At 44.7% G+C, this 27,861-nt stretch overlaps 2 protein-coding genes across 8 annotated transcripts; one reads left to right on the top strand and one right to left on the bottom strand.

Moving 5' to 3' along the window:
• Positions 1–54: 54 nt before the first annotated feature.
• Positions 55–4,734, top strand: Ykt6 (YKT6 v-SNARE). 2 transcript variants are annotated; one of them, XM_065439753.1, is made up of 9 exons: positions 55–148; positions 366–503; positions 644–726; positions 786–886; positions 1,048–1,106; positions 1,166–1,211; positions 1,283–1,348; positions 1,411–1,512; positions 4,499–4,734. In XM_065439753.1, the coding sequence occupies exons 2-9, from the start codon at positions 397–399 to the stop codon at positions 4,532–4,534; spliced, it is 600 nt and encodes a 199-aa protein (XP_065295825.1). In that variant the 5' UTR covers positions 55–148; positions 366–396; the 3' UTR covers positions 4,535–4,734. The 2 variants fall into 2 exon arrangements, with proteins under 2 accessions (XP_065295825.1, XP_065295824.1); XM_065439752.1 differs by having other exon boundaries at positions 89–254.
• On the bottom strand, positions 4,707–27,861 carry LOC135907942 (DDB1- and CUL4-associated factor 10). 6 transcript variants are annotated; one of them, XM_065439751.2, is made up of 7 exons: positions 27,688–27,861; positions 24,891–25,095; positions 23,330–23,443; positions 23,061–23,258; positions 19,101–19,272; positions 9,931–10,143; positions 4,707–5,663 (listed from the first exon to the last, which is right to left on the bottom strand). In XM_065439751.2, exons 2-7 carry the CDS (start codon positions 25,076–25,078, stop codon positions 4,917–4,919), a joined length of 1,632 nt encoding a protein of 543 aa, XP_065295823.1. In that variant the 5' UTR covers positions 25,079–25,095; positions 27,688–27,861; the 3' UTR covers positions 4,707–4,916. The 6 variants fall into 6 exon arrangements, with proteins under 6 accessions (XP_065295823.1, XP_065295819.1, XP_065295820.1 ...); XM_065439747.1 differs by having other exon boundaries at positions 27,696–27,860; XM_065439748.2 differs by lacking the exon at positions 27,688–27,861 and adding an exon at positions 27,240–27,260.

Genomic DNA, 27,861 nt, shown 5'->3' on the forward strand with positions numbered 1-27,861 from the left:
AATAATAATATTAAGACTAACTATATTATTTTAATAAATATGTCATTGGCAAAGAAGGTTTTGGGTGGTAGGGTATAGGCTCACTTCCGTCTGCTTCCGCCTTCCGCTCCAAAATAGCTCGTCGATTTGTCTCGGGCGATTTTATTCTGTGAGTAGCTGTAGGAAATTCGGCGGATAGTCTTGCGTTATAGGATACGTTATGCTTATGAACGGCCAGACTGGGTTGTTCATTGCTTAATCTTCCTATTAAATAGGTATGCAATCTGGTGACTAGCTGATGCCGTCAGTGGTGGCGATAACATACCAAATGGGAGCATCCCATAGTTGTCTTCACGTCAATTGAATCGGTGTTTCTTGTTTTCCAGACCAACACAAGACCCGGGAAGGGACGTCAGTATGGTCAAGTTATTTCACATAGCCGTGTTGTATAAGCACCCAACGAAAGGCGTCATATTAAAATGCGCGAGCGAAGTATCGTCGTTCAGCTTCTTCCAGCGATCGAGGTGCGTGCGAGCCGGTGGCAAAAAAGTTGATGTGTCAAAAGTTGGCACATACGTTTCCTCGCATTATGTAGACCCTAAGTGAATTGTTTTACATCTGTTGCTCCTGACTGCATGTAGCACTTTGCTTTCACCTATTGCAGCGTTGTGGAATTTCTGAAGTTTTCCAGTCAAATCATAGTGTCTCGAAGCTGTGTGGCGACTCGGTCTTCTGTACGGGAGCGAGGTAGGCGCGACAGTCCACGGGCGAACGGTTGTCTTATCGGCATTCCGTCTCCTACGCAGAATACATGTGCCACGTCTACGTTCGCAGTGACAGCTTAGCCGGCGTCGTCGTTTCTGACCACGAATACCCGAGCCGAGTGGCGCACACGTTACTCAACAAGGTACGTTTAATGTGTGAAACCAGTCTGAGCACCAGCCTTGCGGATTCTTGTTTGTTTACGCACAGCTCATGAGTACGTGACGTCCGTTTCGAAAATGTTACCTGTGAACAAACAGGAACGTAAGCGCTGAAGATAACTGTTTCGATGTTTGTCTTCCCTAGGTACTGGACGACTTTGCCTCGAAAATTCCGGCACATACGTGGTCTTCTCTAGTTGAAAGGTAATATAAAGTGTAAAGGACTTTCTCGCATCTTATGTCTGCCTCTGCTACCCTTGTAGCACATGCCAGTACCAGGGCTTGGAGGCGTACCTGGCAAAGTACCAGGTCAGTTTAATGCCTTTGGAGTGTACCCTTCGTTTGTGTACTTGCAAGCACCGTTTCTCGATTTTTCCAAGGTACCCACTGAAGCTGATGCAATGACCAAGATCCAAGCCGACCTAGATGAAACAAAAATTATCCTGGTACGTTTGCACCTGTGCTGTTTTGTAGCATGAAATGAGCCCACCATGTTTCATCTGTGCAGCACAATACCATTGAAGCTGTCTTGGAGCGTGGCGAGAAACTGGATGACCTTGTGGCAAAATCTGAAGACCTGAGCATGCAGTCAAAAACTTTTTACAAGACAGTGAGTGCTACTGTGGTTTACTTTATGAGTTTGTCAGAAGCAGTTCTTGCATGAAGCATTAGCCCATTATGGTGGAATTCGTACCCCACTACTATTTATAAGTAGTGCTTTCTTATTTGCTAATTTCACCTTTGACCTGCGTTTACCCCTTTGTTGTAGCATCACATTTATATAGGCTACTTTTTAGATTTCATTATTTGTATGTGTGACGCCATGCGAAGCATGCGGAGTATGGTCTTATCAAGTGCACACTTGTAAGCCGTGGCTGGTCTTTAAACTTGCCACTTAAAAGCAGCATATCAAGTTCTTCAGTACTATGCTCATTGGGATAATAAAAGGAGACTTAGAAAAGCTGTCCACTGTGAACTGTAATTTCGTAGCCTCGGGCCATTAAGTAGGCACTGACCAATCCTTGCATAATATGCCAGGCAGGCCCCCTGTTCAAAGTTTATAGCATAAAAAACAGGCATGTGCCTGTGAGTATATTTCATATTAAGTATGTAGCTTGCAGAGCACCCAAACCAGCTATGAAGCTCCTTGAACATACACCCAATGTATGAGAAATGCATCTTCTACACACCTGTGGCATGTTGTGAAGATGACAATGTTATCTATAAAATCTGGGAAGCTTCAAAGCCCAGAGTAGCTGGCTTTGTGACATTGTGACAGCTAAGTGGCAGGCAAGGAACTCCTTGGAGAAATTTTCATTAACTCTATTTTCTGTGGAAATGTGTGCACAGGGGCTTGGCTTTGCAAGCAAGTGAACTATACCACTTTGTTACCGAGTAGTTTAAAAAGAACATACACACACTCTATGAGCGTAAGCACAAATGGAAAAGAAAGGACATTAGAACATTTCGTGCACATGATAGTGACAAGTTAACTGCAAAATCATTGTGCAGACAGTTTCTAAATTACTGTGGACCCAAGGCTTTGGAATCAGGCCGGGAAAATGCAACATGCCATCTACTTGGTTTTTTGTTTTGTTTACAATTAATCCTGATGGTACTTGAAAAAGGAGACAAAGGACATGTACTTTGTACAATCTGCTTACCAAATAGTTCTTCTCCAAGATAGCTCATCACTGTGCATGTGCACAATTTTTCAGCAAAGACATGGATGCCTTAAAGGGCCCCTCACCAGGCCACATAGCAAATTTTAGTTGTACACTGAAGGTTGTTACATGCCATTTAAGGAGTGACCTACCGCAATAATTTTTCAAATTAGTTAATAGCAGAGATAGAAATATTTGAAGTGCCACGAACCCATAATTTAGGAGGCAAGTGTCACTGCCAACATACACTCTATCCACTTGCCCTGTCTAGCCTCTGCAAGCGAAATTCCTTCCCTGCGGTTTCCCATACAAGAGCCAAAGGATCACACAACGAATATGTTACGGGCCCTGCCCTCTCTCTCTCTCTATTTTTGCTGAGCAGCACACTTCCTGTTACTGTCTTGCACGCAAGCTGTTGCATTAGTTTTGTTTCGCACAGCGGATGATTTTGCACACTCTGCACAAGAACACTTGATTAGCAGGATAAGACAGTGCCACAATCACAAGCACTGAGGCAAGCGCAGGGGGATGAAAGAGCATGATCGTGGTGCTGGAACACTGTAGAAAATGAGTTTCATTCTCTGCATGCACGACTGCATGACGTGGGAACAAGCAGACCAAAAGAACATATCTCTCTTATCATGGTATGAAGTAAAACAAGCATGCAGACATTTGGTTTGTATGCTTTATTATTTCTATAAACTTTAATTCATCAATTGGAGCAACAGATTAAAGAAATAACTGAGGTTGCCTTGAATATTTCTCGAAGTCACTGAGTAATGTCACAGCACAGCTATGTACTTAGGCGTACTCGCGTCATTGACGTCAACTGTCCAACTGGGAATGCAGCACCCTCCAGAAGGGCACACGCCGTTTTATTTGAAATCTAAGCTCTTTCCGCCGCACGTAGGGATGTAATACTTCACAAACACAATCGTTAGCGCACATCCTATGCACTGTGCTTGTCAGCTCAAAATGGCCACACCTGGTCAGGGGACCATTAAAGGGACAGACAACTGTTCAGAATATGAATTGACATAGCCCAACTGATGGAAAGATTGTGCCGCGTCTAGACTGAAGCAAGCCCTGTTTTCCTCATTAAACGAGGATTTATATTTTTCATTCTTCACAAGTCTCAAAGAATGACCTTTAGCGCCATCACGCGGCAAAAGCATGACAATAGGATGCCGTATTACATGCGTATTACGTCACCTTCTATTAGTGTATGTGGCTCCTCGTTTTTTTTTTTTTAATTATTGAAATGCTATACATTTTGTTCTATTACAAGTTCTTTTATGGAATTTTCAGTATGCAGCTGAGCCTCCTATTGTTATGAGAAGTTGCCTCCGAGACCGAGTGCGCTGTAGCCCATTCTTGGAGGCCATAGCGAAGCTGTGATAACTAGCACCCATTGCCATATAAGGGCACCACAGAATTTGCAGCAGCCACAGATGTAGCAACTTATTACAGCATCATTTTATCTTTGGAAGGGGTAAAAACATCAAAGTGCGGATGTTTAATGAAAGTTGCTCTCACTCCTACGAAATCCACCCACTGTTCTGCTTTCCCAAATTGCGAGGCAGGCTATAGTTGTCACTTTCCCTTCTCAGTGTTGCTGGTGTCAGAACTGCTATTTTTTTTATTGCTCAGATCTAAAAATTCTTACGAAATTTCTATGCACTTTTGGAAGTAACCGCTGCAGGTATCAACACTACTGAAAATTAGCGTTTCATTGCTTTATAGAGAACTGGGTCCTCAAAAATTGGTTGTCAGTCCCTGTACAACGGTTTCAGAAAACATGACAGGCAGCCAGTTGTAGGCATGAAAAGTGTGTTTAGCTGTTGAGGTACCCGTTGCATTGACTGCAGAGGAGAAACAGCAGATTTGTTAACGTAGAAAAAAAAAAAGTAATCTGCATGCATTATTTTTCAGGCCCGCAAGACCAATCAATGCTGCACCATCCTCTGAAAGCAACTGGAGCTCGTTGATTTGTATGTGTAGATATATATATATATGTGTTCTGTGAAGGCTGTTGTGGGCACCTGCTGGACAGAGGGCGCTACTCATTGTGCAACATGGCTTTGTGTAAAACAGTTGTTGTAACTAAGTGGACAAATAAAACTTGACGTGGGCCAGCCAGTATATTCTAAAAGGTGCTATACAGACAACGTATGCATACTTTATTTGCCTCTGTGAACATATATACAGAGCGATAATTAACAATGCATGGCACCAGACTTGGTGTCCCATGTGCAATGTTCTTGTCTCAAGACTCTCAACACGCGGGACTGCATTTGGCAGTGCTTTAACCATTCTCTTTCCTTCGCCCCACACCTGAGGTCCATTGCACTCACAACACTGGCTGGTGAAAGCACACCTGTCCATTGAGGCAGCCAGAAGCCAGAAGGAAATGGGTTGGTGAGAATTTAGTGCTGACAACGTAGTTGGAGTGGCTCACATTTGTCAGCACGTGGACCAGGGGACGAGGTGGAGATGCAGGTACACAGTCACTGAGTTCCCGAAAGTCAGAGTCAAAGGCAAGGAGGCGCACGCCCCGTTCAAGCGGGGAACACACAAGACGACCGTCGGTGCTGAAGCAGAGTTCTTTGATCCAGCCCCTCCCACGATTGGGCTCCTGGGCATAGTGAAGCAGCCGTGGCTGGGCTGCCTTGCACCGGACATCCTTGGAAAAACCAGGCCTGCCCAATGACTGCAAGCCCACAAGAGGCGGCTGGCCAGACAGCAGTGCCATGGCCTCCTCCATGGTGCCTTCACTCACCACTGGGGAGCCATTTGGAGCACCCAGTGACACATGGAAAACGCGCGACTCTGGAACATCGTCAGACTCCTCCTCGTCAATGAAGACCGGTGGCATCCAAAGGCGTTCCCAGTCGCCGTCCCATAGTGGCTCGATTCCTGGCTGCCGCCGTCCCCAGTCGCCACCAGCCAGGCCCCCAACAAGGAGCTCGTCCTCAATGTCGGAGTCAGTGTCAGGCCAATCCCGTTCCTCACAGGAGCTACTGCCAGCTGCACTGTGGCTGCCACTACTTCCGCTCTCCGGTGGCGGCTGTTCTTGGATGTCGTGCACACAGGTCCACTGCACACACAAAGATGAAAGAATATTTGCCACAACCACCTGCTTCAGCTAGTTAAAATCGCAGGTCTCTTTTGTATGATTGGACTTCTTGCACCTGCTCATGCTTCAGTGAAAGCACGCATAGACTTCCTCTACGAAAGCAACATTAGAGAGTGATTTCGAGATGCATGAAAATAGCAGGCCATGACAGTGCACATGCGCAACCCAAGGCGGCTTTTGCGTTCTCGTCAACTCGGACCCCAAAATCGAGAAATGCCATGGGTTTTCAAGCTGCCTGGGTCACTCTTGCCAGCGATTCAAACTAGCACAGTAGCCAAAGTAGGTCTGGCCCACACTTAATGTACTGCCGTAATGCACCTGATTGATGGTGCAAACTTGGCCTGTTGCAGCTGACTTTCAGAATTATTTAGGCATGCTGGACACAGTGCTTAGCAATGCATTAAAGGGACCCTGAAATAATCGACTATTGCACAAACTTGCAAAGTTGTTAGGGTAGGTCCTTCTGCTCATTATGTGGCGCACTTACATGCATAATTTAAAGCAGGTAATTTATTACAAGGTTTTAAAAGTGTGCATTGCAACGGCGCCACCCCCATGAGATTTCGGCCTTCTGTTACAGTTGTAAGTCGTTAGAGCAATTGATGTCGGTTGGGCAAGCTTTGATTGCCTAGTCAGGTAGCGTCATCAATAATTTTCCAATTTTATGGTGAATAGCTCTTCATAATAGGTGAAATGTTGGTTAACTTGTTTCTATAAAATAAAAATAATACACACTATCACTCTAAATATTATATGGTGCTTAGTGTTGCACTGATGAACACAAGGAACAAGACACGGACGTACGTGGCGCAATACATCCACGTCTTGTTCCTTGTGTTTGTCAGTGTAACACTAAGCGCAATATAATTGTGAACGTCCACCAACTAGCCCCGATGATTGCTTTACTCAAGTACTTCAAAAACAGCAAGTGTCGTCTGCTCGTGTTTGTCTCGAGCTTTCTTTTTTGCGGGGACCATGAAGTGCCCTTGTTGTGTTGTGGGCTAAAACTTAGCCATTGGAGACATGTCAACCTGCGACATCGTGTCCCTCTACAAAGCAACAGGCAAGCTGAGTGGCTGCACTGCATCCGGTTATAGGTATCCGATCAGCGCCATGATAAAAGCGTTTGTGGCTATCGCTACATGCTGGAGGATTACTACCACAATAGAGAGCTTTAGCATATCTGGTAAACATAGGTAGACTGGTCGTTTTGCCAGATGGGTGAAGGCACAAACCTGAGTGGCCTGCAGGGTGCAGCCGCCTGGTGGCACAGAGCTAACATAGCAGTAACCAAATGCATTCTACTTTGCTGTTGGTGTAATCTTTCGGCAGCCATATAATCTCAAACACATCCTTTTTAAAGGTTTGAAATGTTTTACACTTGGTTACAGCAATATTAGCGGGTTAGGCTCTGCCACCATGCAGGCTGCTCACGTTTACTCTAAAGCCCCTTCATCACAGTGGTAGTAGTATGTAATGGCTTCAGGTTATGCCTCCGCCCACCCGTCGAAATGCCCAGCTTACCTGCATTTACCAGACACACTCAGCACTATGACAGAATGCTCTCAATGCTGCTTGGATGGCTCTCACTGGGGATCGACGACCAGGCAGAGAGGTTGGAGAGGCTTCGTTCACTGTTATTCAAAAGACTAGCGCAAAATAGCAGGGACAAAGACAGAGAAGCTATTTTGCGCTAGTCTTTTGAATAATGATGACACACCAACTAGCCCAGCTTTCCGCCTTGTTCGTTCACTGGCTCCGAGACACCGGAAGTAGACAACAAGCCGTTGCATTAGGAGGCAGAGCTTAGACCCGATCGCGTAGCAAACAAGTGGAGGAGAAAAAGCATGGCTAGGGAGGAGGTTAACCTGTAATCGTCCGTATCTCTTTTGATATGAGACGCTTCACCTAAATGGTGGTGCGGATGTTTAACTGTAGCTATATCCAACGCATCTACTAAATTTGTCCAAGTCATTTCAGGGACCCTCTAAAGAAAATATGCCGGTTACATGTGCATATGGTCTGGATTGACATTTATTTGGCTTCAAGTATCAAAATCAAGTACAACAAGCATAGTTAAATGCAAGGTTTCACAGATTCAAAGCATTCACTCACTGTACAACTGGAATGTGTGCCATTTATATTGTTTTTCTGTTGAGGTGCACTGATGCAACACTTGCTTTTGGTGCACAGATGATCTCTGGGCAAGCAAGAAACAGCCAGGCCATTGCTGCTGCAGCACACGAGTGTTAAGCCAGAACAGCAGTATACCGTGGAGGCTGGTGGAACTGCCCTCACCAGCAATCCCGTAAATCTCTCATTGTGGCAGGGCTTAGCTGAAACTTGAATAATATAAGATCGCACCTCTAAAAATAATGTTTCTAGCATTTTCCTCCACGACACATAACAAAAAAAAGAAAGTAGCCAAGACTGCAAAACCCAAGGCGCCATACTGATATCAGTGGCACTGCTACAGTTTGGGTGTGAAATTCACGATCATGTGCCAAGGGTTGTGCAACAGCTTTAAGCAGTAGACATGCAACATGTTGCACCATGACAATTGGCGATGGTGGTCTGTGTATATAAAACCACTGACGTGCGAGGAGAATATCTCCTGTGCCGGCTAATCTGCCATTCCATCCTGCATGAACAAAGGATAAGCTTGCATAAGACAGTCTTCAGCTGTTGCTTCTCTGGGAACATGGAGTATCCCACCTATGCTCCTGTCCTGTTGAGTGGGGCAGAATTGAAGGGCTGCTTTGGCATCGCACATGTCACAATGCACTTGGCTTTAAGTGACACAGTCGTGGTGTGGCCAGACAACTGATATGCACATCCCTGGTCTATGACATCACATGACTGCCACCTCTGATCATAGAAATTTCTCTAGCATGCTACTGATAATAAATCAGGGTTGCTACATGCCAACTTGGACACCCTTTGACTTACCCCATGTGCAGGGCGGTTGACTATTGGCGAAAACATGCTAACGCAGTATGAAGTTTCCGGCCGACACTTTTCACTTGTTCATGTGCTCGAATTGGGCAGTCAATTTCGAGGCTGGGCCACCCAAATTTTAAGAGTGAACCAGGTCAGTTTTGCACGTGGGTCAACTCGGTTTTCAAAGTGGGCAAAATCAATTGTGGAAGTGGGCCAGGTCGGTTTTAAATGTGGGTCAACTCGATTTTCAAATTGGGCAAAGTCAATATTTTCGTTAAAGACCACGGCATCTGTCACGACCGCAAGGCTGTTCACCGTGGCATTTTGCAGTGCAAGCCACAGCAGGTCTAGTGCCGGCAATGTCGTCCCTTGGTCAAGTGGGTTTTGGTACTATCGGATGTTAACGCCAGACAGACGCCAGATTCTCCACTTCATAGGCCTTACAATGCTTTTGCAGTAAAAAAAAAAAGGATGTCATGTTGCCATAGAGCCAAAGAAATTCACTTGTTCACATCAGTGGCTACGTGTCTCTGGCCTGTGACAGCGTGACCTTTCATCCTTGGCAAACTGTGAAGCTCCTTGGTCTGTAGCAGGCAGCACCATTTTTAAGCTCCCATAAGAGAGGCATACGCAACATTCAAAATTTTCACTCGTGCATCTACCTGCCCTTAACAGAAATTTTCAAAGCTCACTCATTGTTCCAACTTTCATTTCAGTCCACAAGTTATTTTCCCTCATGCTGCCTTCTGGTTAGCACACTTGGTAGAACAAATCCTGCGGTGAGGTCAAGCGTTCATTCTGGGTTCGATCCCCAGGCCATAACAAAATTTCCTTCAACTACAAAGTTTGCTTTTCAAGGAAGACTGCACAAACAAACTTTTTAGCATAAAGATGTAGTTGGGAAAATGACATTTTACTTCACCTTGAGAGGCCACAAATAATAAGGCCAAAACAACTGTACTGTTCCCAGTCTCTACATGGCAAGAATGACGAGCCCAAAAGGAAGCGGATTGTATCAAGAAGAGTTCAGCCTGCATAAGGGATGGTTCGATAGTTGCAATTTGCTCTGTGATTCAAGGATAAGCTTCTTTGACAACTGGCTGTCCCAACAGGCACTGATTGCACTGATGCGAATTCATCATTGTATTCTTTGTATGTCAACTGTATGCCAACTGCATTGTGTCCCAAATAAATTCTAGTCTGATGTTACCACCCAAGTCGTTGTCCATGTTCCTTGCTTCTGCATTCACCTCTCTAGTAGCAAAGTGTGTTTTTTAAAGGTACCCACCTCAGATTTTTCATTCCTGCTTGTGTTGCGAGATAGCACACACCACCCATGGGGATGAACCTGGAGGGAGGAGATGATCTCTGCATCATTGTCACTTGGGAAGTCGCAGATGAGCTCAACCCTATTGCGGCGTGCAGTGAAGTGATGCCCACTGCAGTCCCCCGTGTGGAAGGCCGCTTTCTCGGAAGCTCGCCAGCGGTACATCTTTGGAAGCTGCATGCCAGAATACAGTGGATAGTATCACGCTAACTCAATCTAAGCTAGTACAAATACAATAGCTACAGTGAACAGTGAAGTGCAACATTGATTACATTGAGAACAGTGTTTGAAAAACATGCCTTGGCTTTTGAGCTAAAGTGATCAAGCTGTGACAATCTATACATGAGCTTGTCCTTTTGTCTTCCTCTTCAAGGCTCTGCAAAATTTAATCAATGCTATTGGAGCCCTTTTGAGAGTTCATGCTGCTGAGCAGATACATTTGCTTGAACATAAATTTATCAGAACATTGCAGAGCTCAAAAGCCAAGGCATATTTTGAAATGTTCTGGTAAATTTATGCTCAAGCAAATGAACCTGTTCAGCAGCATGAGCTCCCCTTTGTAGGAATAACTCTGAAGTTCAAGATGTACTTGGTGCATTCTTCTGCACAGATTAACAGCAGACCATACTTCCTATTACGCCTATCCAGAAAGTATTTAAGTCTGCTGGGTACCTAAATAGAAGCTCCAACCACAGAGCAACTGACACAGCAGTGAGGTGCCAAGTAGGGGCTTCATGTACTGTGTAAATGTCGTTAGTAGTGCATAACTTGTGTTCCATGTTGTCTCACCAGTCTTTTTCGTTTTGTTTTAATAGAAGAGTGTCACATTGATATATGTGCCTTTTAATCAGCAAAACAAGCCTACACACTTTCAGGACAGAAATTAATGATCCCTCGGAAGCAACATATGAATTACTGTATACAGTCGATTAGGGGCCAGACTTTTTTTCACAATCCTGACAAGGTATGGCCCTTAAAAGGGTGCAGGTCGTTTCAGTTGAATTTTTTTGGCTATGTGTAATCCACACGATCCTTTTGTACCAAACAGCTAACGCTATTGCTGTCATAATGCGTTTGTTCACGCATGCATGGCAAGCAGCTGCTAGCGCCTGTCTAGTCATTACATTTGGCACTGTCGCTGCTCAGACATAGTTCGGTAGCACACTTGTGGATGGAGTCATCCTCCATGGCATTAGATATATGCCCAAGACTTTAAAGCTTTTCAGAGCAAGATCTGAAACTTCACGTCACATGCTCAGAATTTTAAAAAAGAAAGACATATTCTTCAATGTTTGTGAGAAATCAACTAATACACCACTCTCACTTCCACCTCTCTTGACAGTGATTTTTTGGCATGTGGAATTTTTTTAGGCCACTGCGGCGATCGTTGCTGTCCACGGCGAGCAACGCACCCCTGGCTGCTACCTTTTTGTTAGGTGCGAAACTCGCTAGCATAACTGCCGCCTTTGTGGAAGCAAGTTAATCAATTCTTCTCCATCTCCAATATTGCCCCTTCACAGAGTAGAAGGTCGCTTAAATAGGCGGGGCCATCAGTGCGGCAGCAAGGAGGGAGCCTTCCCTTCTTCCTCCTTTACTCAGAGGACATGTTACACGACATGCTACCTGGAGTAACATGTCAGGCGAACAGCCAGGTTAACATCTCCAGCATACCATTAAAGCTTCTCTCTCTCTCTCTCTATCTTACTCGGCACTGCTATGTTAGGAGTCGGTACTGGTACAAGTCACCTTTCGTTATCAACAGTTCTGGAAACCATTCAATATCATTCGAACTCAGGCCTTTCGTTGCACAGTGTGTGCTTTACTCATGCTACAAAAGAAGGCAGTACAAGTCATCTTCAGCAACTGATATAAAACAAATTGGCGGTGACCAACTTGCGTGGTGCATGGCGACCAAGGTGTAAGTTTTTCAAATTTTCGCAATTAATATTTGTTGTATATGGAATGCAGCGCGTAAAATTTATGGCAATGTCCTTTGTGAATCACTTTCACAAAGTTTAAATGCACTAAAACCCAAAATTCGCATTTATCTGTCGTGTTGGAAGCCCTTCCACGTTTAACGACAGAAGTCGTGAATGTAGAGCACTCGGTGCCCCATTTGTGACACAAATTGTAGGCGTGATGATCTGGTGCATCTTTTTCTGTGTTTCGCAGCACATTACCACACGGACTTTGCTTTAACCTCCCCAGATGGGTTAGTGCTTGATTTTTTTTATATACACTGGGAAAGGTACAGTCCTCTCTGATTACATGAAAGCCAGTGGCCTAGGTGGAGCAGCCTTAATACAGCCCGTGGAGACAACTGTGCAGCAGTCACATATTTTCACGACTCAATATTTTACCACACTGAAGATTTTTTTATTGCTTAGCTGAAGAGAAAAAGTTCATGCCTGGAAGAGTAAATCCAAACCGCACTAAGGCCACTGCTGTAAACCATCCCAATGACAGCAAAGTAAGCCATGGAGAATCGACAACCCTCGTGTGTCAGAACAGAAATGTGTGTGGTCAAATGGAAAGATAAAGGCGTAAATTCATTTTCCAGTGCTGTTGGCATAAACCCTATGTTTTCATGCAAGTGCTGATCAAAGGATGAAACGGAAAAAAAAATTTGTACCGCACCTGAGAAGTGTATCGAAACATAACCAATGCACTTGAGAAGAGATTGCTGTTAAGAATGAAAACATGGCAAAAAACGGGACAAGAATGAAAGACCTACAGTATGTTCATTTGTGCATAGCAAAATATATCAAGGACGAGGGTGCTGGGTCAGGGGAGCTAAGAAACTGCCACAACAAACAGGTGGGAGGGCAGGTAGGTGAATGGCTTTGAAGTCCACACAGAAACAAATATAGGAATGTTAGGGGCTGCCGTGCTGTTCAACAATGCAGTGAATGTTGAGTGCGACAGCGACTTAACAGAAAATAATTTTAAGAAGGGGAGCGGGGTGATAGATACAATGAGGGAGGGGGAACGCGCATAAAAGGTGTCAAGAACAAAGTTGGCAGATAATTGTGGACATAAGGAGAGCGTCTCGTCAGAGTGTCTCGTCACAGCCCGATCGCTCAACACCAGATGGCCATGGTCAGTCACCTAGCTGAGGCTCACCTACCCCGTCGTAAAATGCACTCTTTGTTGCGGAGAGCCCATTCTAACTAAACGTCTCGGCAACTTTAAGAATAAACGGGTGTCAGGAGACACGACACTTCCAAATCTCTCGGAGCTAGTGGCGCTTAGTTTACTGCGAACTATGGATGCCGTAATTTTCACAAAGGCTTCTAAACAGGAAGCAGCTCTGCTTTGGACTGTCTGCCTCATCCATTCCCAAGAGTGATCAAACAAGAATATGCTTCGCATGATGACTAGAATACCATGATTGCAAGTTACTTCCAAGCATCTCTCTTAAAACAAGTCAGACAGCGGATCACTGAAAGTGAGTGAAACTTGCATTGCATGATACTATCGAAGTTCCAGTGCAAAGTTTCATTCCTGTATTTTTAAATCTAGAATAATATAGCATGCCCACAACACCGCCTTCTGTCGTACCTAGCCGTGGCAGTACCACTCACTAGAAGATCTGGCTGGAAAACAATGGTTATCTACACTGTTACCTGGGCTGCAAGAAGTCTGGCCTGCAAACAAGAAGACACAGGATAGTGAACTGTCTTGTTTTTGAGTGGCCCCATTTTTAGAGCTGTTCGTTTTCCCAAGTCATGTACCAAGTAGGTCACCGACACACATTATATGAATGCACCAATTTGTAAATGAAATATTAGCTTCTTTTTTAATATCATCACTTATAAAAATAGCATAAGGATGATAGCATAACTTGATGCGAAGTGCCTGCACACCTTAGCAATGAAAAGCTTTTGTCAGAAGTTCAGCGAGGTGTTGCTTCGGCAACGCAAAAACATGCATCCTAGTTGTTAAGGGGGCCCTTACCAGGCCCCATACAAATTTTGGCTATATGCTGGAAATTGTTAGTGTCCTCCAGGGAGCGTTCTGCCACAAAAATTTTTCAAATTGGCTCATTAATAGCCAAGATAGAAATATTTCAGTGCCGCAAACCCATGATTTCAGGAGGCGAGCTCCACTGCCAAGCGAGACACTCTCCCCACTTGCTCCGCCTGGCCTCCGCAAGCGAAATTCCTTCCCTGCGTTCTCCCATACCGGACCTCGAGAATCACGTGACGCATACGTCACGGACCCACCTTCATTTTTTTTTTTTCTCCATGCTTTCTTGCGGTGCAACGCACTTCTGCTGACGGCATCACGCAAGATTTTCGCGTTGTGCACGAAGACACCTGACCAGCGGTATAAGTCAGTGCTACACGAATGCTGAGGCAGACACAAGCGGATCACAGAGTGTGATCCCATGCTGGAACATCGTGGAAAATTACATAGTTTCGGTGTCTGCGCGCACAACTGCACGACATGGGAACAAGCAGACAAACTGGAAGTACATCTCTCTTGCTACGGTGCAAAGTAAAAGAAACACATGTAGACATTCGATTCGTGTGTTTTATTATTTCTCTAAGCTTTAATTCGTCTTTTAAAGCAACCGATTACACAATTAACAGATGTTGCCTTGAATAATTCTCGAAGTCACATGTCACCACGAGCAACATCACAGTGCAAGCAGATGTACGTAGGCGCACTAGCATGTGTACGTCATCCTCCAACTTGGAGCGCGGCGGCAGTGAGGAGAAGGGAAAATGGCATTCAGTTTGAAATTTGAGGTCTTTCCACAGCACATAGCGATGTAATCGTGCAATGTATGCTCTGCGCTTGTCATCTCAAGATGGCCAGACCTGGTAAGGGGCCCTTTAAAGAGACCCTAAAGGCAAATACTTAGTTGACGTGGACTGTTTAAATACGAATTCAAAAACCTCGCAACGCTTGTATCGCGCCAAGAAATACTAAATTTTCTAGAAAATTGTATCTGAAGGGTCCAGATACTTTTTTCGAAATTAAAATCTTGCAAATAAAGTTCACGAGGATTGCAATGTGGGCTTGTTGGTAATGCATCTTCAAGGAGAGTATGGTAGCGCGATTCAAAGACGGGACAAGAGAAGACACAAAGGGACACACAGAGCGCTAACTTCCAACACAACAGAGCAAGTTAGCGCTGTGTGTGTCCCTTTGTGTCTTCTCTTGTCCCGTCTTTGAATCGTGCTACCATACTCCCCTTTAAAATCTTGCGCCACCTAACCGGGGGAGTGGTGACGTTGCATACACCATCACCGCCCTTTGCTACCACCGGTGAGTAAAACAGCACCCGACAGACGGCGGCTCCGAGCCAAGACAGAGCGGTGGATTCGCCACTGCAGCTAATTTTGGTCATGTGGCGTAGACCGTTCAGGCATCCCGCAACATCACATGGAAGTTGAATTCTCTGCTACTTGCAGTTTGTGTGAGTTTCGCGGGCCAGCAAAACCAGCACTGCACTACGCGATCAGGAAAGTACTGAAACGCGAAAGCGTGGACGGCGCAGAGTCGCGCAAAAACAAAACCTTTCAACCGCCTATGTCGTAGTGAACGGTACTTTCAATTAGTTCTTTTCTAAATACAACATGGAACTGGACAAGCAGCATTTTATTTCATCTCATAATACAATACGAGGATGTTTTTTGCAACGACTAGTGAGTATTATAGACAAAATTGTACTGAGGAGTGCTTTTGTCATCGGGCAAGTGCTTGAAAGTCCCGGGGGAGTCTTTAATCATGTCCTGCATTTACCTCGACTTCTCTATTATTAAGGCCCTGTTTGCGATAATATTGACACCTTAGATATTCTCGAGCACTAATCTATCACTTTAGTTTGACTTGGTATTCGCCTTTAGTGTCCCTTTAATGCATTCTTACGCGGAGGGTGCTAGAGTTTGCCTTTCCGTGGTGTACAACCACCACACACACACACACACACACACACACACACACACACACACACACACACACACACACACATATACAGTAAAAGCTCGTTAATTCGAACCGCAAGGAGAAGCCGCTTCAGTTCGAATTAACGAAAGTTCGAACTAACGAAAGTGAAGGAGAGCAACAGTACACTGCGATTTGGAAGCAGTAGGGCGTGTCAGAAATTTGGCGTGTTAGAAAGTGATGGCTCTGGGTCCGAAAGTCGAAGCTCTCGGTCCGACTGTGCCACACCACCGATGTCCACCGAAACGAACGTTAACCGAGGCTTAACACCATCACAATGAATCGCGACGGCCGATACCTCCTAAGCTGATAACAGAGGTGCACAACCGACGAAGTCTGCCGAGACAAACACGCTGAACATGTGAAGGTGGCGAAGGCCCTGATTCGTTGGTTCTTGATTGCAAGCGCAGCTGCGACGTACTTGATTCGCTGTGTTTTGGCGCTTGCCGTGCCATCTCCGCAAAGCACTAGCAGCTGTACAAGATTTGCAAAGCCTCCGAGATTCGCAACGGGCAAGAAGTCTCGGAGGTTACGTAGAACGGAGAGGCGGCAGCTGCCGCTGCCTTCTGGCTGACCCCGCGTCGGTTAGATTTTTTCCGATTTTGCCTTCTCTCGCCATTCTCTCCGTTTCGGAGGCAATACAGCCTTGTGTGTAGGCAGTAGGCGCGTTTCTCTGGTCATGTGCCAGGCGAGCGTAGTTCGAATTATCCGTGAGGGAACCTTCTCGCGTTCGAATTAACGGACTTCTTTATACATAGACTTCTGTGGAGCTTGGCCGGACCAAATCGTACAGTTCGAATTATCCATAAATTCGAATTATTGAAGTTCGAATTAACGAGCTTTCACTGTATATATATATATATATATATATATATATATATATATATATATATATATATATATATATATATATATATATATATATATATATAGAGAGAGAGAGAGAGAGAGAGAGAGAGAGATGGGGGGTGGTTGTCAGTGAAGACCGCCCCCCAAAAAAATATTTCTGGCTATGCCACTGATGACATGCCATTCCCACTTGCTGATCCATATGGTGCACACTGTGAAAGAGTGGGGACTATTGTGGGCATTGTGATATTACAGATATCAGTTTGCAGAGAAGTAATGTCCAGGGGACTTGATATTTCGTGGTAAACAACACAGTCACCTGCACAGAGGTGAACTGAAGATCTAACACAATTGGGTAAGTCATTATTATACATGAGGAAAAGTAAAGGGCCCAATACAGAGCCTTGGAGCATGCCAGAGGTAACAGGAGACAATGGTCAGGTAGAATTTTTGGCAACAAGTTGCCGTGAGCAATTAGTTAAAAGGAACTAAATTCAAGTAAGGATTCTGCTGTCACTGTTTAGGCTCCTAAGCTTGTAGAGTAATAGGTGGTGGTTAATCTTGACAAAAGCCTTGGAAAACTCCAAGAAGATACAATTGACCCAGGAATTACAATCTGGAAAGGCGTGTGAGAAATGGGTAAAGCAGATCAACCGTGTTTCACATGAGAACGATTTCCTAAATCCATGCTTTGACTTGCTAAAACATGAGTTAGATTCTAGGAAGGTGGCCAGATTAGAGAAGATTATATGCTCCAGAATTTTACATGGTATATAAGTGAGAGAAATAGGTCTGTAATTAACGATGGATTGTTTGCTTCCCGATTTATGTAGCGATTTATGTTCCAAAGTAGTGGAATTGAAGCACAAAAGCTGGAACGCCCATGCATTTCATCTCCCACTTCGGGAATGAATATCTCAAAAGTGGCCATCCAGAAAATTTGTTCCAAGTGAATATGCTTAGGGAACTCATCGGCTACAATTTGTAAATTGCAACAGCTGCTGCAAAATAATTAATTAAAAAGCCAGTTAGTGACTTTCTTTATAATAGTCGATTATGCATTTCAATTTCTCGTGCAAGTAATTTCCGCTTCTTTGAGTAATCTAGCTCAATGACTAGAATTACTGTACCTGTCACAGCCAATTAAAAAAAATTGTATGCTTTAAAACAAAAGTACCCTGTATGATCTCACACGAATCATCAATATAAGGTGTCTGTTCCACCTTGACATACTAACCAGCACTTCCCCTCGTTCAATCCTTCAAGAAGTAATGACTCGAACCACCTGCATGCCTCCCTCACTGTGAACATGCTTTAAGATACACTCTGAGATTATATTTTATCCTGAGAGTGTATTTTATCTTAATCTTTCTTTTTTCTATTTGTGTGTTTTTGCAGTTCCACTTCTTTTTGTAATACCCCATGTGCCCCGAAGATGTGTTCGTCCTTTTCTGCATCTCTTTTTCTTTGTGTCTGCTTCGCAAGTATGACTAAAAGAGGACACAACAACAAGCCCAAGTAGCTTGCCTTATGGTACTGAAGGTACTTAAATATTTATTCTCGCTAAAGTGCTGCAACTTCTACTGAGGTTCATAAATATAACTTTAGAGGCATCTTAAACACACTACTCACTGCATATAAAACTAGCATTTAAAAATAGTGCCTAACGCCACATTTGCATTTTTCTCATGCAATTGTGCAATGGTGACAATGACTACACTCTCAGTGCTACATTTATGGTGAATTCACTGGTCAATGTCCTGTGTTTTCACATATTTCACTGGGCATTCGGGATCTTGTTCCACAGAGAATTGCTCTGTCTTGCTGTGCCACCAAGGTATGGGGCCAGCTGGAACTTCTGTGCATTAAGCCCACTTGCATTCACAAAGCAGACAAATGAGTCCATTTTTACCATCCTGTGCAAACAATGGTGCAATACGTGCTTTTCAACATTACAGCTGCACTTGCTGCTGCTGCAGGGTTTTATTCTAGCAGCAATGATCATTTTATTAGCAATTGAAAAGATAGCTGCAGCAATATTCTTGTTCTTTAACAACTTCGTGAGTATAGAATCAGATGACACTACAGAAATTAGAGACGTTATTTCCACAAACAACTGCACGCAACAACTTACTCCGTGAACCAGCACAGAGTATTCTGTTTGCTCCTGGCAGATTTGGATTTGTGAAATCCGAACACTTGTTCCTATTCAAGTAGTGACTCCAGAATAGCCAGTGAAATTCAGATTTCTGTGGACACTTTCATGATCTGCTTTACCAATAACACATTCAATGACAATGAAGCAAAGATGATGCTCTAGTGCATACCTTGAACCCACGTAAGTCGTATGCCAGCGTGTGCAAATTGAGGTCATGAATGACTACCAAGTAGCCCCCTGTTGTACAAATGACCATCTTCTGGTTGTCTGGGGTAAGCCGCATCCTCATAAGCCCATTTGTGTAGAAGATTTTCTGGAACTCCGTCCCATTCTCTGAGAACCTGAATAAAGATGATGAGTTTCTCAATTAATGCACATACAGGGTGTTTCATGTAACCTGAGCCAAACTTTTGTAGCTGCGTGACTATCGCCTCTAAGCAGGCGAAGAAGATGGGCTCACATGCAGGTAGCGCAACAATAGAACATGCTAGTGTGCTCAACCTGAGCGCCGCGGTGTCGGCCGCTTCTGAGAACCCGCTGCACCATGACTGGCTGGCCTAAATAAACTGTGGCCACGGCGGCTACCTCTACATGCCGACTCACACAAATCGGTGACCCGGACGACCAAACCCAGCCTTCCCACAAATTATTTACACCGGACAACCGAGCCCAGTCATGCCAGCGTCAGCACACTGACTCTACCAAGGCAAGTGAAGTGGTCTCATGCGGTCCGGCAGATGCCGTGCAGTTGTAGGGTGTCCCATCTACGGTACAAAGACATGCCGGACATCTGGTTCATCCAGCTGGATAGCACTTCCTTCTGAACAAGGTTCCAGGCTCCGCTGTGTTCCAGGCTCTGGCTGTCATACCCCGGCCATGACTTCTATGCAGACTTGTGGGCAGCTGTCCTCGCTCACCACACTACCTCGAGTGCCGAGTCTCCTCCAACTGGTGCCCCGTCACAACAGCTCTCACCATCTGAACCATCGCGTCATTCCGCGTCTTGCCATCCCACAATGCCTGCGTCCACCCTTGCCTATGATCAGCACGTGCTGGCTCCAGCATCAGACCCTCTACTCGGTTCGTGAGTCTCCTCCAAAGCTCAAAGGCAGCTGCGCGACGACTCTTTTCAAGGAATTCACCAGGCCAAACGTAAGCGCTTTCGCCTATTCTACAGCCCACCGCTCTCCTTTCTTAGGCATTCCCGCAAGCTGTCCGCTTTCTGTTCGGGGCACCTCACTCATCACTGACACAGAGGCTCTCCCACCGGCTCCACTAGGTGCAAATTTCATTCCTGCAGGCACGGAGATGTCGCAAGCACAACCTTCACGATGCATTCAGTCAGTGACCACTGCAACCCTGATGCTATCAGCATTTGAGATTTCACCACAAGCAGCAGCAGGCGAGCCTTCCAATGTTCTGTGCTCACACCTGCAAATGCATGGCCTACAGAAGTTTTACAGGAGCCAGCTCTGCCATCTGGTTTCTTCAGCCTGAGCATCACTTCTACATCTACATCGTGAGTGGCCAACACTTGCACTATCTCCGTGCAAGTCCCGAAGTGCCAGACGGTCTACTTTTGGAGCTCCAAATTCTACAGGCCCAGGCATCTACGAGAACCTGCGGCAAGTCGCGATTTCGCACTTGGCTGCGAAATCGCGACTTGAGATTTGAATCGCATCACTCTGGCTGCGCCTTGCTCACCTACGCTCACAACCTACGCTGCCAGTGCTGCCTGCTATCTCTCCCGGATTTCATGAACCTAACACTATCAACAACGAGACCATCTGCACCCTTTACCTGGACTGTACCATTGAACTTTATTTCAATTGCGCCTCGCACTAGGAAGGGGGCCCTGTAGCTGTGTGATTATCACCTCCAAAGCAGGCGAAGAAGATGGGCTCACATGCAGGTAGCGCCACAATAGAACATGCTAGCACGCTCGACCTGAGTGGCTGCGGTGTCGGCCACTCCCGAGATCTCACTGGCCGGCCTAAATAAACAGTGGCAATGGCGGCTACCTCTTCATGCCGACTCCCAAACATTAAAATTATAGAAATGCTGTGTAGCTGGACTGATCCAAAGTAATGTTCTTTGCCATTGCTTGGAGATATGCAGATTATTTCTTGAATTCTACCTAATTATATAATCAGTCATAATTATTTATTCAACTTCTCAATTATTATAATTAGATAAAAACATCAATGAGGAAATTGTAGAGCACTATGATAAACTCCTGGTAAATCTTTCTGTTGCTCAATACGTGCTACATAAAAGTGCTTTTCTGTGCGTGAAAGCAGCCCACGAAAACACGAAAAATTGCCATGCAACTGGCCGCTTGAAGCACTTTTGAGTGTATTTGCGGGCTTCTTTCATGCTCAGAAAAACGCTTTTATGTAGCACGTATTGAGCAACAGAAAGCTGTATAGGGAGTTTCTCATGTTGCTCTGCAATTTTCTCGTTGGCACTTTTAATCTAGTTATAACTAAGAAGTTGGTTAATTATTTAGGGCTAATTGTCAAATTAGGTGGAATGCAAAAAATATACTGAGTATCTCCAAGCGACAGCAAACAATGTTACCTTGGTGCTGTCCCGCTATGTAGCATTTGCCATCATTTTAAAGTTTGGCTCAAGTTAAGTCAAACACCCTGTGTACGGAAGTACAGCTGTATAACAAATACAAATAGCAAAGCTAGATAAAAATTACTGGTGCTAAGGTTTCAAATACACATAGGAGGACAAATACTCAAGTTAATCACTTGAAAGTGCAGTCAGTACTATGTATTCACAGGCCACATGTCCCCTGCAAATCATATTGACCGCAAAAAAAGACGGGGACATAGGAAGAAAACACCAACGCTACGCAAAAAGATATCTGAGTTAAACAAACACATTGAGGAGCATTGTGCAACCCTCTCTAAACAGCAGTGGGACGAGGTTTGCAATTCGATAGACGGCCAAATGCGCAATGGTAAAACTTGGAACTTGCTTAAGCATCTGCTTAACGAGACCAATACTAAGTCCAATCAGAGGCATGTCATTGCTAGAACCATACATGAGGCTGCACGAATGACCTCTGAGGACGAACTAATCCGCACGCTTGCCAACAAATATCTCCCAGTCGGCTCAGGGCGGTCTCCTGTACATCTCGATTACCAGGGCCAGGCCAATTCCTACCTGGATGCAGAGTTTGGCGTTGAGGAGATTCTGTTCTCTAGTGAGTCGGCTTCCGATTGGTCGAGGGTAGCGCGGTGGGCAAGTTCACGCGCAGCCCCGTGAGCCGACTCATTGAGGTTGGGAGGAGCACCCTTTATCTGACCCTGATGTGCCGGAAACCAATAAATGAAGTGGTGCGTGATTGCCTTGCCCCCAAGAAGTCTGAGGGCCTGTTTGGAAATGGTGCCTTACACCAACGCTACCTGCCACGATTGTGGAGATATAGCCACGTTAGACCATATGCTCTGGCGGTGTGCTCGGTCACGCTCTATAATCGCTAACAGCTCGGCCAGATGGGAGGCGGTTCTCCGCAGCCCTCTTCTGGCTGACCAACTCTGGGCTGTCCAGCAGGCCCACGATGCGGCCGAGAGGCTCGGCCTTCCGGTTCCCACGTGGGAGCGGCCCGCTTCGTGAAGACTCACGATCTGCAGGACTTTAATTAATAAAGTTTTACCATACCATACCATACCATAGGAAGAAAACACATAAACAGCACAGGCGGTACCGCCTGTGCTGTTTATGTGTTTTCTTCCTATGTCCCCGTCTTTTTTGCGGTCAATATGATTTGCAGTAAATACCAACTAGGCCAAACTGAAGTTCTTCTGAAACACATGTCCCCTGTCACTCCTCCAAGCACCAGTGTGAGAGTGCAACATGTGATTGGAGCTTTTGCTAGGTAGCTGCACATATACATTCAAACATTAGTATATGAAATGATATCCAAGGTTTGCATATTTATTTATGATGCAAAGAAGTCACAGTATCTGCCAGCTTCTTCAAAAGTATGCATGCCACCTTATCAGTCCTTTACAATCAAGAAGTGTTATGTTTTTAGCGGTCTACTGCTAGAACTCTAGATGGCATGGCACCTGCGATGTTAATGAACAATTAACAAGCACTTGAACAGACTTACTTATTGATGTCCCATGTGTGTATGCTTCCATCAAAGCCAGAAGTCACAAGTAGTCCCTCTGCTGAAGCATATTCAATATTCTTCACCCAATTGGAGTGGCCAACAAGGGAGCGTATCTTGCGCTTCAAGTTTCGCACATCCCACAATGCCACCGTGGTATCATCAGAACAGGTGGCAAATGTGCGGGAGTCAAGAAACCTGAGGAAACAAAGTTTCAGTTTTGCTTTCCTTTTTTCCCTTTACAAGACTCACCCATATGTAATACATACCTAGCATAGTTGACACAATCACTGTGTGCATGTTCAACTTCCCTAATGAGCTTGTGGTTGAGTGGGTCAAATATAAGGATGCTTTTGCCTTCTGTGGCTGCAACCAATATTGAACTGGAAGCAAAAATGCAATGATTTCAGCCACTGAAGAAGGGCACCTAGAGTAAATGCACAACACATCAGCGACACATCAAGCTACCTTTAACAGAGTGTGCACCGATGTGCATGTGCTGGATGTTCGTAAATAGTGTACGCTTTCGTTGTTTGTTTCCCTTCTTTCACCGCCTTATCCTCCATAAACTAACCTTTACAAACAACTTTGATGCCCTTCCCTCCACTGGCCGATGTTCAGTTGCCAACCCTGAGCTAGGCAGTTATGGGGGGCTACCAGCAGAACCTTTCCTTTTCCTCCCTTTCTCTCCACAAACAACAAAGTAATAACACAAAGTAAGTTCGTAACATCAAAATGAACTAGAAGAATGGTGAACAATGATAGTGCGAGCAACAACATGGTAAATGTATTGTTAAGTGAATGGAGCAAGACTCCACACCATGACTCCACACACCAAGCAACCTTTTTCATCGTGCAATGAAAACAGTTTGCTACCATGCACTGAGGTTGCTACGATGCACTTTTAGGTTAGTGAAGGTAGACCTAGATGAAAACAGCAAAAGCATTCTTAAAATAAAAATGTAATGATTTATCTAACTGCAAGTATCAAACAAAAGATGCCTTAAGAAAGTCTGCATCATTTCTATTTTATCTGTTCACCTGCATATTTGCACTTATGTTTAGCCTGCATCACTGATGGTTGTCAGATTTTTTGAAAAAGGGTGATTCACATGCATATATATCTCTTGAATCATTGAAGAGGTTGTCCAGGCCACTGTTGGAAATGAGGATGGGTCTTCATTAAACAGAAGGGGCCTTACAATTAAATGTGCTTAGGCAAGATCCCGCACATTCACATGTAAATTTTCAAACATATACACATTGCCTGCTTTTTCAGGGTACTATCAGCGTAAGTTGAATTGCGAACAGAAATAAGTAAATAGAGGCATGTGTTGAGCATGACTGCATGAAGGTGGTGTATTACAGCATATCCAGTCACTCAACATGCTGTAGTACCCAACCCCCAAGTAAGGTATTTAAGTCACAAATACTATGCATCAAGGTGAACTGGCAAAGAAGAGGCACATTCTGGTCTGCTCTGTCGTGTTTGCATGTAAATGGGAGTTGTGAGTGAATAAAAATTACTATTGATGCACTGTAGAACGACAGAAAGCTGAGCTAGTTGGTAAGGATTCATTATGCAAACTAGAAGTGAGGCGTGCAGACTGTCTTCTTTCATTTTTCGCCTCAGTGCTCCCTTCAGTTGATAGTCGGCGTTCGTGTTGTCCACTTCTCTACTCTTGTGTCCTGTCTGCACGCCTCACTTCTAGTTTGCATAATGATGCACTGTTATTTCAAAGGTGCAAGTTTGCACACATGCACAGACACCAATTTCAGACACTGTTAGTAAAAGCCACAAGCTTGCAACAATACAGAGAAAATGAATACCCTTCAGGGGCAAATGACAAGTTGAAGATGCCTCCATGGCTAGAATGGATCATTTCAGGTTCTTGTGATGGCACTAGAGCACGGTAAAGAGTCTGGTACATGCGATCATTGGCGCCAATGTATGAGTGCAGGCCTAGGCGTTGATGGTCCACTTTTCTTCCCCAGAAGTCCACCCTTTTTGGTGCCATACCGGATCACTGCTTATCTGCAAAAGTAACACTGATACTCCAGAAGAACTAACTGTTGGGCTAGTTGGTCTGACAATGATGACTGGAAAACTAGGTGAAACTAAATTACACAGACACATGGAACAGATGAGACAAGCACTACTACCAAATGCATTAGTAGTAAAATAGTTTGGTAACAAAAATGTTGGTAGTAGCACTCGTACTCGTCTGTTCTTTATGTCGTTGTGCAATTTATTTGCGCTTAGTTTTCTGGTCAGCATAACATTAATAGATCTGCAAAACAAACCAAATATTTGTCCAAGCATAAACATTACTACACTGCAACCATGCTAATATTGTAAAAACATTTGCACAAAACCTGCATATTATAAGCTTGTTGAAGCTTCTTATAACAATGGCATGTTTTTTCACCATTTGTGTACAATAAAATGCAGTAAAGAAAAAGTTTGGACAGATTGGTTGGGGGTATCCATTCTCGTGTCAATGCTACACAAAAGGGCGACTGTACTGTAGCATCCTTTTGTCTAGCTTTGTACACAAAATGAAAATGAATCACGAAATTCAGTGCAATTTCTTTTGCTTGTGCAGCAACATGCATCTTTATCCCGACAACTTTTTGAATTATTATTTACCACCTGCTCTTCAGTACTCGAACATTCCACAGTGGTTGCGCTTTGTGCGTTAGTTTACATAACAGGACACCTAGGCACTGGTACTTCCTTGGTTATGCTTGAAAAATACAGCACTAGCATTCAAGAACGCAAGTTCAGACAGGCCTGCCCACTTGTCTGCAATGCAACTTAACTATTATTTTTGTAGTACTTGAGTGTCATAAAGAATGCAAAACAAGTAATGTCAAAGTAGCAGACACTGTGCAGGTAGGTGTCAAAGTCAGTCCTCATGGTATGTGCTTCATCATACTAATTTCTTGAGCGCCAGTGTCAAATAATTACAGCTTTTTCATTTCTAATGAAACTAGGAAGGCATTGATGCTGAAGTGCTGTTACACAAATGACGGCAAAATGCGATATCCGAGAGATTTGAGCACATGTAAGACAGCGTCAAACTTCTACAGGGACACTTATCTACGGCAGTTACATAGCCTAAAGTCGTGGAGTCTCAATTAGTGGCTTCCACTTACCCAGAAATACTACTTATGGCGCAAAAAAGGCGGGTACGCAATAACTGACGTTTAGTAACAGCTGTGGCGACTTTGGTACTAGATTATCTGAAAAGTAGCTAGACGCATGTTGACCTCGCAAAGGCGCACGGCTGCATAACACTGTTATTCGAGTTGATTTTAGTTTTTTCACAATCGCAGAAAGAACCTCTCCGTATCTGCGTGCAAGCTAATGGAACGCGCCACAGTACTCCACTAAATGCTATGACCAAAATGTAAGGAAACCAAAATACATTAACGATTCACAGACAGTTTTAGATGCCCAAATGGAAACGCACAAGAAATTGCAAAAAAAAGATCACCCGTGCACTAGTCGCGCGATGCAAGCTTTCGTTGACGAGGCAGCCACTGCCAGCGAAGAACAATCGTCAGTTAACCACGTAGAGAGCTTACGACCGAGACACGCCAGGCACAGCGGAAGCACGGGCTATGAAATTACAGCCTCATCGCAGCTCAGGTATACCGAGCAGAGTCCGACAGCCAACAAGCACGACAATGGTGCATACAAACCACACATACCCGACACGGTAGTAAAGGCTTCGCTTTGAGCAAATCGTAACGTCAGATACGAACTTAAAGCTTTCACGAGGCCTTGGCTGACCTCAACCGAAACTCAGCGTTATAGAAGACGTGTTTTTGTAGCTTGCTGACTATAATGTGTTATTAAGAGCTAGGTGCTCACTGAAATGGCACCTGGCTTCTCGAGAATCATCTGATCGTAACGACAACATCGGACCCTACCACAAGGTGCATAGTACACAAAACACGCAGAAGATCGATCGACAACGGTTACCTCTGTTCCACAACTTCGTAGTTACACTAGAAGCGGATGATTGTTAGTGGTAGAAGCAAGTGTACTTATTCGAAACAACGTGGCTGATAGAATACTTGCACGACACATTGGATAAGGTGTCGAAAACCACACTACACGCGCTACACGTTCCAACTCAAACGCAATACACACCACACAGGCACACATACACACACAAACACCCGACCGAAGGAGCGGTCGGGGAGCCTCCTAGCGTCGGATGCAGGCGCCGTGGCTGTTGAATGTATGAACAGTGGCACGGAGCAACGGGAAGGTGCGGGAAGGCCGCAAGTAGAGAAAGGAGAGAAACAATAAATGAGCCGTGGGCACGTGTGCGTAAAACGTCAACATAGGGGCATTATGATACAGGGACGAGGAGACTTTGCGGTCAGCGTAGTCTAGGACATTTGCGTCCAAAGGGGAACTGAACGCCCTTCGAAACAAGAAAATATTACAATCATGTTGAACGCGACGACAAAACGCCTTCATTGGGCGAATGGCCTTGTTTTCTCTCAGAAGACCGGGTGAAACGCGCCACCGCACCTATGTGTTGAAGAGATACAGTTCTGTCAAACTGACAGCGAATTAGAATGAATGAATAAATTCCACTTAGCGCACACACAGACCCGTTATGCTATGACGATTTGACGCAGTTTCTTGTGTTCACTTGCCACGGGACGAAAACAAACGGATTGATAAACTCGATGGCGTTAGCGCAGCGTAATACCACAGGTAATACATGCACGTGGGTATTCCACAGTCTTTTAGATAGAGCAATTGTCCTTCCTGGTA

Source organism: Dermacentor albipictus, chromosome 1 (genome assembly GCF_038994185.2).
Source record: "Dermacentor albipictus isolate Rhodes 1998 colony chromosome 1, USDA_Dalb.pri_finalv2, whole genome shotgun sequence".
Lineage (NCBI taxonomy): Eukaryota > Metazoa > Arthropoda > Arachnida > Ixodida > Ixodidae > Dermacentor > Dermacentor albipictus.

What these genes read in the sequence shown, in the direction of transcription:
- Ykt6 (XM_065439753.1), top strand. Translation starts at nt 397, where the DNA reads ATGGTCAAGTTATTTCACATAGCCGTGTTGTATAAGCACCCAACGAAA. An exon ending in GTCTTCTGTACGGGAGCGAG is followed by an intron (nt 727 to 785) that starts GTAGGCGCGACA and finishes TCTCCTACGCAG; the next exon opens with AATACATGTGCCACGTCTAC. An exon ending in CGTACCTGGCAAAGTACCAG is followed by an intron (nt 1,212 to 1,282) that starts GTCAGTTTAATG and finishes GATTTTTCCAAG; the next exon opens with GTACCCACTGAAGCTGATGC.
- LOC135907942 (XM_065439751.2), bottom strand. Translation starts at nt 25,078, where the DNA reads ATGGCACCAAAAAGGGTGGACTTCTGGGGAAGAAAAGTGGACCATCAA. An exon ending in GATTGTGTCAACTATGCTAG is followed by an intron (nt 23,259 to 23,329) that starts GTATGTATTACA and finishes TTGTTTCCTCAG; the next exon opens with GTTTCTTGACTCCCGCACAT. An exon ending in ACGACTTACGTGGGTTCAAG is followed by an intron (nt 10,144 to 19,100) that starts GTATGCACTAGA and finishes TCTGGCATGCAG; the next exon opens with CTTCCAAAGATGTACCGCTG.